This window comes from Mytilus californianus, unplaced genomic scaffold (assembly GCF_021869535.1).
Source record: "Mytilus californianus isolate M0D057914Y unplaced genomic scaffold, xbMytCali1.0.p SCAF_7, whole genome shotgun sequence".
In the NCBI taxonomy this organism is placed as follows: domain Eukaryota; kingdom Metazoa; phylum Mollusca; class Bivalvia; order Mytilida; family Mytilidae; genus Mytilus; species Mytilus californianus.
The window spans coordinates 17,949,166-17,962,736 of NW_026262723.1; the positions used below are offsets into that span (position 1 = coordinate 17,949,166).

At 31.3% G+C, this 13,571-nt stretch overlaps 1 protein-coding gene across 2 annotated transcripts in view; it reads left to right on the plus strand.

Annotated features, from left to right (window-relative positions):
• LOC127709289 (microsomal triglyceride transfer protein large subunit-like) overlaps window positions 1-12,876 on the plus strand; it is a 34,374-nt gene extending 21,498 nt beyond the window's left edge. For both annotated transcript variants that reach the window (XM_052214749.1, XM_052214748.1), the window contains exons 14-19: window positions 368-489; window positions 2,078-2,278; window positions 3,502-3,656; window positions 5,657-5,827; window positions 7,038-7,188; window positions 11,858-12,876. In XM_052214749.1, the coding sequence (XP_052070709.1) occupies window positions 368-489; window positions 2,078-2,278; window positions 3,502-3,656; window positions 5,657-5,827; window positions 7,038-7,185 (797 nt within the window). In that variant the 3' untranslated portion in view covers window positions 7,186-7,188; window positions 11,858-12,876. The remainder of the gene's footprint in view (window positions 1-367; window positions 490-2,077; window positions 2,279-3,501; window positions 3,657-5,656; window positions 5,828-7,037; window positions 7,189-11,857) is intronic.
• The last annotated feature ends 695 nt before the right edge of the window (window positions 12,877-13,571 follow it).

Consider the following 13,571-nt stretch of genomic DNA (forward strand, 5'->3'; position numbering starts at 1 on the left):
AGGTAAGGTTATAACACTTGTTATTTACAGGACTAATGGCAGGTAAGGTTATAACACTTGTTACTTGTAGGTATGGAACAATAGATTGAATCACAGTATTTTTTAAAATAGTACAATACTCAATAAAAGTCATTTTAACAATATTCGAGTCTGAAAGTGTTTCTCTTCAAGCCTCAAATGTTAAACTTTTAAAACCAAATTTTTTTTTTTCAAAACTCCAAAATTTGATACAAACAAAGTATTTTTACAGAAGTTCTTATCAATTTCAAATTCTCAAAAGTGTGATTGGTAAGGATAAATACTGTCTTATAATGTAAGAATATTACACAAGCAGAGTTTATGCAGAGTTGTTATACTTATTTTTCAGCTATGAAAGATATGAATTCTTCGTACTACCTCCATCAGGAGACAGCTAGAACTGGTGTGATGAAGAGAAGTGGTATGGATGTGGGAGTATATAATGATGCCATGACACAGCCTGTATTCAATGTTAGTATATTTTGGCCATAGATACATACTGTGTATTCATAATTATTTGTGGGATATGACTTTTCGTTGATTTCTTGGGTATAGAATAACCTTGTACATTGGCTAGAGGTATAGGGGGAGGGTTGAGATCTCACAAAACATGTTTAACCCCGCCGCATTTTTGCGCCTGTCCCAAGTCAGGAGCCTTTGGCCTTTGTTAGTCTTGTATGTTTTTAAATTTTAGTTCATTTATATGTTTTGGAGTTTAGGGTGATGTCCATTTTCACTGAACTAGTACACAATTTTATTTAGGGGCCAGCTGAGGAACACCTCCAGGTGCGGGATTTTCTCGCTGCGTTGAAGACCCATTGGTGGCCTTCGGCTGTTTGTGCTCTTTGGTCGGGTTGTTGTCTCTTTGACATATTCCCCATTTCCATTCTCAATTTTTTTTTAATTTAAATGTTCAGCCAAGTCCAAACTTTCTATAAGCTGGTATACAGACTTTGGCAAAAGCTCTAAATCAAATATCTACTTAATTACAATTTTTCATCCATCCACGAAGATTGGTACGTATATCGACAAAAAATAATTAATACACAGTGTTGCTGTGTTGTCATGCTTTGAAAAAAAATTGTTAAAGTAGAAAATCTCTTAAATAGTTACAATGATTGTATATTTATGGTAAAAAAAGTTATATTATTTAAAATGACTGAATATTATGCTAAGATAATTTATTGGTTGATCCTCGAATGACATAAAGGTTTTGTAAAGATTTATGTGATCAGAAACTTTTTGTCATGAATTAAAACAATTATTCCTGTATTGTGAGCAGTATCAGATTGCCAGAGATCAATTTTTATGTCAGGTGGGATTTTTGAGTATCAAGTATAAAAATATATTTCATGTAAGTCCTCAAATGAAAAAGATTTAACAATTGGAGAAATGATACCATTTCAATTAAAAAACAAATACTGGATAATTTGGAAAGCATGAATGAGAATTAGATAGATATTGTTATAAATTAGGCTGTTAGTTTTCTTGTTTGAATTGTTTCACATTTTTCATGTCAGGGCCTCTTATAACTGACTATACAGTATGGGTTTTTTCTCATTGTTGATTGTTGGATGGCCTATAATTACTTACATCCACTTCATTTGAACTCTGGTGGATAGTTGTCTCATTGGCAATCTCCTTAAAAAACTCATCCTCTTATTTTTTCAGTTCTAAAAAGTACTTGATAAATGCTAGAAATTAATGGTTATAAATTTTAAAACTTTATTGGTCAATTAACTCTTATTTAGTCTTCATACATAGCATGTTTTTAAAAATATCTACAGCAAAATTTAGAAATTCAGAAATTTGTTGCTATACATGTTCTTATTATTGCCAAAAATGGAACAGGATATGGTCGTTCAAAAATTTTTTTTTTTACATTTTGACAGCATTATTGTAGACAGCATTCTCTGTAATTGCTTTTTTTGTCCATTGTTCAACAATTGCAATAATAAATTCCCTGCAAAAACTAAAAAAATACAGTATTCATGATTCAATACGCCATTACAATATAGAATCTTAATACCTCATAATTTTATTTGCCTTAATATTGTAGTTTGAACTGTATGCTGAAGGCTTAGAAGCATTAATAGGAGGGGGAGACGAGGAGGTACCAGAAGGGGGACCTGAGGCTACAGCAGGCATGACTTTATCATTGATGGACGTTTTATTAAGACCAATAGAATTTTTCCGTGGTTCTGGAGGACTTATGTCTGCTGTATGGAATGCACCCTCTGATCCAATCTCAGCATTACAGGTACATTTGTATATGAATATTAATTACAGGTGTTTAATGACCCCCATAAACAAAAAACATTTTGGAGGGTATTTAGGAATCAACCTGTCCCCCTTTCAATGTGCCTTGTAAGAAAAACTCCTAAATGGCTTGACTGATATCAAAGAAAGTTTTCACAGTTGCTGAACACTTCCTGAGGATGTGCTAAAGGAATACAACTCTGTACTAAATATTAAAGGAAGATGATCAAATTTATTTACTTCAATATTGCATTATGTGGTAATAATCTATCATAAGGTGGGGTATACTTTTGTGAGTTCACTCAAAGTTCTGTAATATCCTGTCTTTACAAATGTTAGTAAATGCAGTACTCTGACCCTTCAAAAGCTTTGTTGTATTCTTAGATTGCTGTCTCATTGTCTTCAGGACATATAACAAATAGATAAACCTTCAAAGATCTTTTCTTATGGAGATGTTTCTTAGTTTTTTCTAAATTTGTCAGAATTGATTAGCTAACTGTGTAGATTTAATCCCAATAAAAGATGTGTAATTTACATTTTGATGACTACTTAGTACCGTAAATAGGATACTATTTTGTTTTATTGAGTAAACCTGAATTTCTGGAAGTATTTTGCTGACTGTGTGAGACCCTCTTGGATAGTGAAGGTCACATAGTGGAAGTATTTTGCTGACTGTGTGAGACCCTCTTGGATAGTGAAGGTCACATAGTGGAAGTATTTTGCTGACTGTGTGAGACCCTCTTGGATAGTGAAGGTCACATAGTGGAAGTATTTTGCTGACTGTGTGAGACCCTCTTGGATAGTGAAGGTCACATAGTGGAAGTACTTTGTTGACTGTGTGAGACCCTCTTGGATAGTGAAGGTCACATAGTGGAAGTATTTTGGTACTAAAAAAATATTTCTCAATGAGTTTTATTCATGGGCCCTGTGACATTTACTAGAAGGGCAATGGTCACTGTATTAAACTTTTCTGTTCACTAACTTGGAAAATTAGTTAAAACAAGCAAGAATACTGACAGAAAATTAATCTATAAAATCCACTAATTCGTTTAGTAATACTGTAGCAGTAAACAGTTTATGTTTTGTTTTGGGTTTTTATAACAAACAAACAAAATTTTTGTTTACTTATCTTATGATTTTAAGTGAACAGTAACATTTTCGGGCCTCTCAACTTTTCCTAATGACAAAAAAATATCTGTTGCATTTTTCAATTTTATTTTGCAGGCAAATCTTTTACTACATGATCATTCTCAGAAACTACATTTATCAAATGGATTAATAATAGATATACAAGTGACAGGTGTAGCTTCCATTGATCTCTCAGGCAGCATTAGTATTAGTTTATGGTATAAAAACTCTAACTCGTTAATTAAAACAAGGTAAGTGTACTGGACAGGACTTGATTCTAATTAGAAATAAATTACAGTGGATTCATTTATTTTCATGAGTACCAATTTTCTAGTATTGAGGAAAACTTGTTATGGATATTTGATTTCATGGTTTTGCCAAAGTCTGCATATATTTCTATAAAAAAATTGTAATATGTTTAACATTTAAATTCATGGTTCGCTTGTACCCATGAAATCCATGAAGATAGGTAACCAATGAATCCACAGTAAATGTTATTTTCAAATTTTGTATGCACGGGCTAGAAATGTAAGAACATACACAAGGAATAAGAAAATAAAGAATCATGCTCTTTCTTTTATCCTTTAAAATAATATAAGCAAATTTGTGTATTTCTGTATAAAATTGTAATTCAAAATTGTAAAACTGATGACTGATGTATCAGCACATAAAGGTCATTAGCAATCAGGGCTCACGCTAGCAGGCAACTGGGGAGACAAAGTCGCTTTCCCGTCTGTCACTTCGCTTTGCCTGACCGTCAAAAGCGAAATCTAGTTGCCCTGTTGTTCACGATACTCGCTTTCAGTCGCTTTCGTCATCGGCAATATTCCAAATTTACTAAGTCGATGAAACAGCATTTGAAAGTAAAGAAATTCAAAGACATAAACAATTTATTTTCTTTAGAAAAGATGTTAAAGCATTGATTTTAAAGTTGGTTGCATGTTATTTTCGTAAAGACATTTTTTTTATCACTTCCGGTACTTGTTACTCGAGAGCGTACATCAAATTATTCTAACTTTCTTCAAAAGAAGCTTATTACTTCATTAAAACGTGATGAAATTTGCCTGAAGTAAATTTTGTTATCCTTATATTGCATTAAAAATGTCATATTCCCTTCCAAATAGCGTGTCAAACATTATTTATATTTGTAAATTGTCTTCGTCCGCCATTGAAATTTTTGGCAAATTATTGTACAACTACGGATCGGAGTCAGGACTTCAACAGAAACGGACCATCTATGACCGAAATCCGGATTCTTGCGATAATGACTACCATATGGACGCATGAATGGCACAGCTGACAGAAGAAAATTGATCCCAAAAGGAAAAATTACACATTCCACAAGCATTAACATACTTTTGGTTAGATCTACTTGATTAATGTATATATTTCCATGTATATGCATTGTTTCAATTTATAACTTAAAGTTGCTCAACTCTGGAACTATTACACTAATATAATTATATTAAAATCCAAGCTTAACTGTGTTAAATAAAACTGTTAAATTTAAATATCTTTTTAATGAGAAATACTTAATTTCATAAACATGATATAACAACTTTCTTTTCCTTTTTGATATAAAAAAAAAACCTTTTTTTTTATTGCCAGATATTTAATTGTTTTTTTCTGACAAGAGGACTAATATGATTGTGCAACTAGATATGATAAAATTAAACAACTTTGAATATGAACTGTTACTTTAATTGTATACCCAGGTACAAATTGAACAATATAAAAAAAATAAGATACATATGGCTCTTTGTATTACAGTAAAAACCAAACATTGTAGCGCCTCGAGTGAACGAGCACTTCTCTTTCAAATCTCACCACTTTTCCTTCTCAGTTTCAAAAAGAGAAGTCACTTCTCCCTATGATTCTGAAGTAGTGGCAATAAAGCTATTATCAAATAAATTGCAAACATTTCTGATTTTTTACATATAAATGATATTCAACTAGAAACGATCAAATTATTTTTGGAAAGTATGGTTTAATATACATTTTAAAGTGTAACAAAGAAAAGTTTCAAAAAACTGATTGTACATTTCTAGTTTCCAGTTTAGTTATAATAGCAAAAATTGAGGTAACTGAAAAACTAACGACCACTGACTTTATAGTTCTAGATTAGTTGTTTCAGATACTGAATAAATAGTAAAATAATTGTATATCTGCTATGATTATTGTCCTTTTAACATTGTTTAATGTCCAAAGTTGTTTTTACTGTTATAATTTTTAACAAATGTGTTATTTGCAGTGGTGCTATGATTATAAATGGATGGATGAAGTTGGAATCTGAAGTTTTACAAGGAGGAATGAACTTTACAGCTGAATCAGAAGCAGTTATAGACTTTAAAACAGATGTAGATTTCTCAGATATGCCTTTTAAAATGTGTTTACAAATGATGAGACCTCCATTACAATACAAGTAAGTGATCGAATAAAGAATGGAAACTTGGAACATGTCAAAGAGGCAACAACCCAACCAAAGAGCAGAAAACAGCTCAAGGTCACCAATGGGTCTTCAACGCAGCGAGAAAATCCTGCAACCCATGTTGGTCTTCAGCTGGCCCCTCAATAATGTATTTTATACAATTAAATTATTTATCTTGCCTGGGTTTAAATTCCAAGAACTGAGACTTTGACATGCAGTTTGTGGTATCAGCGGCATCAACAATTTTTTTCATTGTTTACATGATAAAGTTTGTGACTAGGTCAGTTTAAAGGGAACACTAATTGTAAGTCAATGATATTTGCTATGCAGCAGTATTAGCATCAGCACATCTCAATTTCATGCAGGTTATTTGGTCCCTCCTTGTCAGTCATAGAAATAAGAAGATGTGGTATGATTGCCAATGAGACCGCTATTCATGAGAGACCAAATGACCTAGCAAGTTAGCTATAGGTTGATAAATATATTGACCATTAGTTTTTGCATTGTTTGCATATTAAGCTTTTGATTAGATATAGGAAGATGTGGTATGAGTGCCAATGAGACAACTCTCCATCCAAGTTACAATTTATAAAAGTAATTAGGTCAGTTTTCAAGCTACACATAATATGGTTAAAGATAGGTCTGCTAATTTTTGGGACCCTTTATAGCTTACTGTTAGGTGTGAGCCAAGGCTCCGTGTTGAAGACCATACTGTGACCTATAATGGTTTACTTTTATAAATTTTGACTTGGATGGAGAGTTGTCTCATTGGCACTCATACCACATCTTCTTATATCTATTAGAATCTTTTTTTGGGGTTATCATAAATGACCACAAAATATTGGACAATACAACACCAACCACTCACTCCTTGAAAATGAAATAGATACACAAAAAGGGCTAACAATACCTGTTTCCTGTACCCTAATCTGTAAGTTCTGCCTCTATCAGGTGCACCACCAATGGTGTTTTTGTGATTTCTGCTTTGTACAACAAACAATGCATGGTCCAGATAGCATGACTTGTGTACACATGGACAAACTGTGGTGGGGTAAAACATGTGCACACAAACCTCCACCTTGCTTATCTCCACCTTAGTCGTATAAGTAAAACACACAAAAAAAAACCTGCAGTCTAGTAAATTTTTGGGAATGAAGTCATTCAACTCTTTACAGTGTATTTACATGAAATATTTCTTTTACAGATATAATTTAGATAAATTTGAAAAATCCAGATTTTTGAAGAAAAGATATAGACACAAAGTTAAAAGATCTACAAAAATATCACCACAGTCATTTTTTATAAATGAGAAAAATTCAGAAATGTGTACAGGAATGTTTGCTAACGAATGAAAGGTAAGATTTCTATGTAAAATTGGTCAATTTGCGGTATTATCCAGTTGAATTATCTCCCTTCAATGAAACAAATTTGTACCATTGTTATCTCCCCTGTCAAAATATCAAATTCTTTGATTCATTTTAAGTTTATAATTAAAGCATATTTTATGTTCAGATTTTAATAATGATGTCAAATGTTATTTTGTCCAAATATTTGCAAATTTGAAAAGGTACAAAACTAAAACAAATCTAAGTATATATTGGCCCAAGTATATGTGTGTGGATGTATGCTCATACGAACAGTGTTGATCTACTTCAAATCAGTATAAACATAAATTTAAATCCAAAATTTCTGCTTATTTTATTACATTAATTTTGATAAAAAAAAATCTAAAATAGTTTCAGCTTCCTCATACAAAGTTGACTCAAGACAGTTATTGCAAATTATTCAGGTCTTTTTTAGTTATGTAGCTTCTCATGTATTAGTCAATCTTCATATTTATGATATTTTTACACATTGCATTCATGAAAGATAATTTTGAAGGAGAATTTGTTATAATTATTTTTATCATTGTGAATTGCTAAAAATCTTGTATATTTTGTGATTTATTAAAATTAAGGCATTAATTCAGTCCAAAACAAATCAAAAGAAACTAAATCAAATATTACATGTCTAAATTAGTTAATCTACAAATATGGTGATTATAGAATAACTAATCCAAGAATTCAAATATAGAAAAATATTCAACAAGTGACCACCGAACAACACATTAATTCACGAAATGCGCATAGCGCGTGAGTTGATTATCAGTATTACATGTACATGTATAAGTATTGTTGGTCACAAGTTGAATATTTTTCAATATTTTAATTCTTGGATTGGTTATTCTTTTTATTACATTGACCATGGACTTTTTAATGGAAATAAGGTAAAAAATGAAAGGATTATTATCTTTTTCTAAACATTCTCAATTGTATGGATGCAACATCATCGACAACGTCTTATCAAAACACATTGTTGTATGACATAGAGGAGTGAAATTATCAGATTTATTTCAAAGAGAAATTGTCGTTTTTTATTTCACTGGGAAATCAGGGTAATTAATTGCAACCAATGTTATAATGGGAGATAATTCAGACTTTTTCTTCAAATATGTTTTGAATTATTTCCCCTTGTTTTACAACAATTTTTTAATTTTTATAGCTGTTAAAAATACAAATTTTCAGGTTTGTGTAAAGAATTCAAGAATTATTTAATTATTTAATCAAACAGCATTAAAAAATATAGAAAGCAGCTGTATAAAAAATTTCTGAACAGTGTAACTACAAGTGTTGTTTGTTTTAAAACTGTTTTCCCCAAATATAACAATTAAGAGAGCGGTATTGATTTAATTGTATTTACCAAAGAACTAACTTTCAATAAGATGTAATTTCACTTTTAAATAATCAAGAATGGTAGCAAAATGTTATGTTTATTTGTAATTGATCAATGATTTTGGTATTTAATAGGAAAAGCAATGACTAGCAACAAAATGAGTACTGTTTGGCTTTGTTTTATATCAGTTGCTTAAAATGTCTTATTTTTTTTTATACCATCTACTGCATGACATAATTATAAGAAATAAGATTTAATGGTGGTGATTATGCATTTAAATAAGGGAAAATATTTAACTTTAACGGGGAAAAAACTGTATAGTTAGCCTTAATAATTCTGCATATGATTTAAATTTTTTTCTTTAAACTATTTCAAAACTTGTTTAGATATACTCAAATTCATTCTAAACATGAAATCTACAAACTGTTAAACATACCCTCGTAAAATTTGTTGTTTAAATTGTGTAAGAATTGAACTGGAAAAATAATTTTCTTTCATTCTAATTAGGCGAGACCTTTTACTAATTAAATACCAGCTTCATAGAAATTGCTCAACACACCACTGATGAGAATATTATCAAGATAATGCACAAAACCTGAAAGTTAAGTAGCATTTAGCTTGACACATAGCGTAGAAACTTGTATATTGTTGAAGGCAATATAGATATCTTTTAGTTTTTGTGTCATTGAGCTGCGGTCTCATTGACATAGACCCCATGTCTCTTGTTTTATTTATACAATGATTTATTGAAGGATCCTTATGTCCAGCAGTAAATATTACATGTATCTAAGACAATAATATTTTCTTGTCATATGAATATACCTGTACCTTATATAGGGAAGTTTTCAAGTGTGTCTAATTTTAGTTATTTTTCGCTCAAGAAATAGCCATTTCACAAGAAATTTACCCTATGTGAAATTGAGAATGGAAATGGGGAATATGTCAAAGAGACAACAACCCGACCAAAGAGCAAACAACAGCTGAAGGCCACCAATGGGTCTTCAACGCAGCGAGAAAATCCCACACCCGGAGGATGTCCTCAGCTGGCCCCTAAATAAAATTGTGTACCAGTTCAGTGAAAATGGACGTCACACTAAACTTCAAAACATATAAATGAACTAAAATTAAAAAACATACAAGACTAACAAAGGCCAGAGGCTCCTGACGGGACAGGCGCAAAAATGCGGCAGGGTTAAACATGTTTTGTGAGATCTCAACCCTCCCCCTGTACCTCTAGCCAATGTAGAATAAAGAAACACATAGCAATAGTGAATATGTCACCGTCAAATTTCGATGCATTGTACAATGTAGAAAGTATTTACAGACTGGTTGTATTTTCAAAATTTTGAATGAGGTTCTTTATGTTAGCAAATATCACTAATTGATCATATATCAAATTTGCTTGAATCTTCATTTTCTGCCATTGTGACAGCTCTTAGAAATATATACCTATACAAGGAATTCAAATGATATTTATATATTTTGATAGAAATATTAGGGGCATTTTCTGTGGAGTTTATTTATTTGTCGATTTAAAAAAAAAAAATTTTTTTACAAAAGAAGTTGAAAATTCAAAGCTTCTCTATATCTTCTGGATGAGCCACTGCTGAAAAATAATGTTAAATCCAAAACCAGCTGAAAAATAAAAGTGTGATCATGAAAAAAATCATAACACACACTGGATATAACACATTGTCCCAGAGGTCACATGGTAAGAAACAAACTCCATTTATCTTGTTATGGATAATTAACAAACTCACATGTCAATGACAGATACTGTATACAGACTGTTTATCCAGATGTTTGAGATGATAATACAGAGAGACAGGGTGCTGATAAAGGCTTGGTGACTTACAGCAGTAATGGCCAGATTTTATCTGATTTATGTAACTTTTTGACAGAATTGTTGCTTTTGGAATTATATGTAGTATACAGCTTTCACCAAATTTCAGGGTTGTTATGGGGTTTTATTTTTGGTCAATTTAGATTTTAACTTTTCTTTTGAAGACTTTATATATGAAAGGAAATAACTTTATAAATTTTTTCATGTTTTTTTTTTTTATCAGTTTTTTTTTTTTTTTCACACATTAGATATTTACATTTTTTCAGATGTCGATAGATATTTACCTTAACTTATTTGTTAAATATTAAGATATTTTGCTACAATTATATTGTTTATGACATTATTGTTCTGACATTTATGTACCACTCCAACTGAAAATCAATTAATGAATAGGTAATTCATTGTTGGAAAGGTTACATTTAGATATTTTGTTCAGAATGCAAAGTTATATCAAAAGATTTCTATATAAACCCATGTTCTATTCAGGAAATATAAATTACATGTTTTATATGGAATGCACCATGAAAAGTCTAAAGGGAGATAACCCAACGAACTGCAGTGCATTTCTTTTTGTATTATGATCTGCCATGAACAGACAATACTAGCAAAACAATTACCCATTTCATGATTACCCAACCGTTAGTAAAAAATACTTAATTAAATATGTGTAGGCTTCATGTAAAACACTTTTTTTTTATATTGACTGATACTTTATAACTTTTGTAGGCTTCATGTAAAAAACTTTTTTTTTATATTGACTGATACTTTATAACTTTTGTAGGCTTCATGTAAAAAACTTTTTTTTTTATATAGACTGATACTTTATAACTTTTAAGTGGTAGAGGACATATGTGGTGTCTTGTTCACACGGTAATACTAGTACTAAATTTGATAAGCACAAGGGGTTGAGGGTTATAATTTTCGGAAAGGAGAATTACCTAAGAAATACAAAATTGTAATTTTCTTCATAGATGAGTAGGTAGGGGCATAGTCAGCTACAACCACTGTAATCTTTGTCTGCAGATTTGTACTTTCAAAACAGTTGTAAATTTGATCAGCACAAGGGGTATAAAATTTTGTTACTGTAGGGGCAAACTACACTAGTAAATGTGCCACGCATGATAATCGTGCGAAAATCATGCGTGGTTTGTGCGTATTTTTCACACGGAAACACCCAAATCAAGCTACATCCGATAATCGTGCGTAAATTTTCGCATGATTCCAGCATGATTCACGCATGTATTGGCCTTCGTGCGTATATCATGCGTGGCACTTTTGCCTGTGTACATAAGAAATAAAATTGTGATTTTTTTTAATAGATGAGTGGGTATGGTCATAGTCAGCTACAACCACCACAATCTTTGCCTGAAAATTAGTACTTTTTAGTTTTAAACCTTAAACAAGTGGTTTGATTGTGATTACACATACTAGCAAACAGCTTTTAAATTGTTTCTATCTTTCTTTTTCAGACAAAAGTTCCAAGCAAGAGAAGTCATTCCAGTTAAGGAAATCCACATTCTTTCCAGAATTCTCTCGAACTTGGTTTTAATTTTACATCTTATTTAAATGATCTTTTATTCATTTTTTTTTAATTAAGAAATATGTTAAAACATGGGCAAGCGGCCAAAATAGTTAATGGATAACATCACTTGTTAATGTTATGTTTTTAAAAAAAAAAATTTAAGGATTATGTTGGTCTTTTATTTCAGGGGGGGAATCTTCAATCATTTCATAGTTATGTTAGTTTCATTGATATATGATTCGAATGATATAGTTCCATTATTTTAGTGCAGTTGCGGTTTTTACCTCGTTAATGAGAAAACACAATCAGCATATTTGACAAAAATAGCAGTTTTACAAATAATCTTTGATTTGATTAAATATAACAACAGCCTTACCCTTTTTATATCTGAAAGACTAAAATGATGACTTACAAACATCTTGGGTATGTCATTTTATAGATTTAAAGTACTTTAAAATTTTGGAATCCAAGGATCGAAAAAATACCTTATCATACCTTCTGCTTTGTTTATTTTGTTTTACAGACTTTTGAAGGTTTGTAATTGTTAAGATATATATTTGCCTTCCTCATTTGACACTGCCTCGATTTTAAAATCGTTTTGTTTATGTCTTAAATTTATTCTTTATAAGACAATAATGTCATGTTAGATTGTTCAACAGACAACTTGTCGGAACTGATTAAAATGAACAAGGAATCAGTAAAAAAGTAAAGATAAAATCATGTGAATAAAGTTATATATGTATTACTGAAACATTTCAACACACAATAATTGGACACTCCGTCGGGCTGATTTTTCTTTCTTTTTAAGATTTGAGTCCATAATGTATACTTTTGTTGTTTTCTGTCATTGCCATGACAACTTGCAATAACTGTTCAAATACTCTTTGTTATAAAATATTGTACTTTTATGTGCCAAAAATAATCATGTTTTGCAATAAATTGTTGACTTTTGTATATTTACAATTATTTGATACTTGTGTTATTGTCTTGTCTGCACAGAAAGTCACAGAATGAGACATCGGCATTTTAATTCCAGAGATGCCACTATTTTCATGGTTCAGCAACTGCTTGGGAAAAGTATAGTTTTCACATCATTTTCTTACTTATGAGTAATAGGGCAGCTACCCCAGTATATTTGGTGTGTAGAATCTTATCAAGGTATATCCATCAGACAGAGTTCACCTGACCTTGACCTTATTTCATGGATTGGTGACCATCATTAAGTTTTTATACGACCGCAAACAAATTTTGCGGTTGTATATTGGTATGACGTTGCCGTCGGCGTCATCGTCCTAAGACACATTGGTTTTCGCACTCTAACTTTAGTTTAAGTGAATGGATCTCTATGAAATTTTGAGGAAGGTTGGGATTGATTTTGGGGGTTATGGTTCCAACAGTTAAGGAATTAGGGGCCAAAAATTAGCATTTTTGTAACTTCCAGACATAACTTGTGTGTTAGTGTATGGATCTCTCTGACATTGTACCACAAGGTTCCATATCACAAAGGGAATGCTGGGATTGATTTTGGGGGTAATTGCCTCCAAATTTTAGGAATAAGGCCAAAAAAGGGGCAAAAAACAAGCATTTTTCTAGTTTCATGACAATAACTTGTGTGTAAGTGTATGGATCTTTATGAAATTGTACTACAAGGTTCCATATCA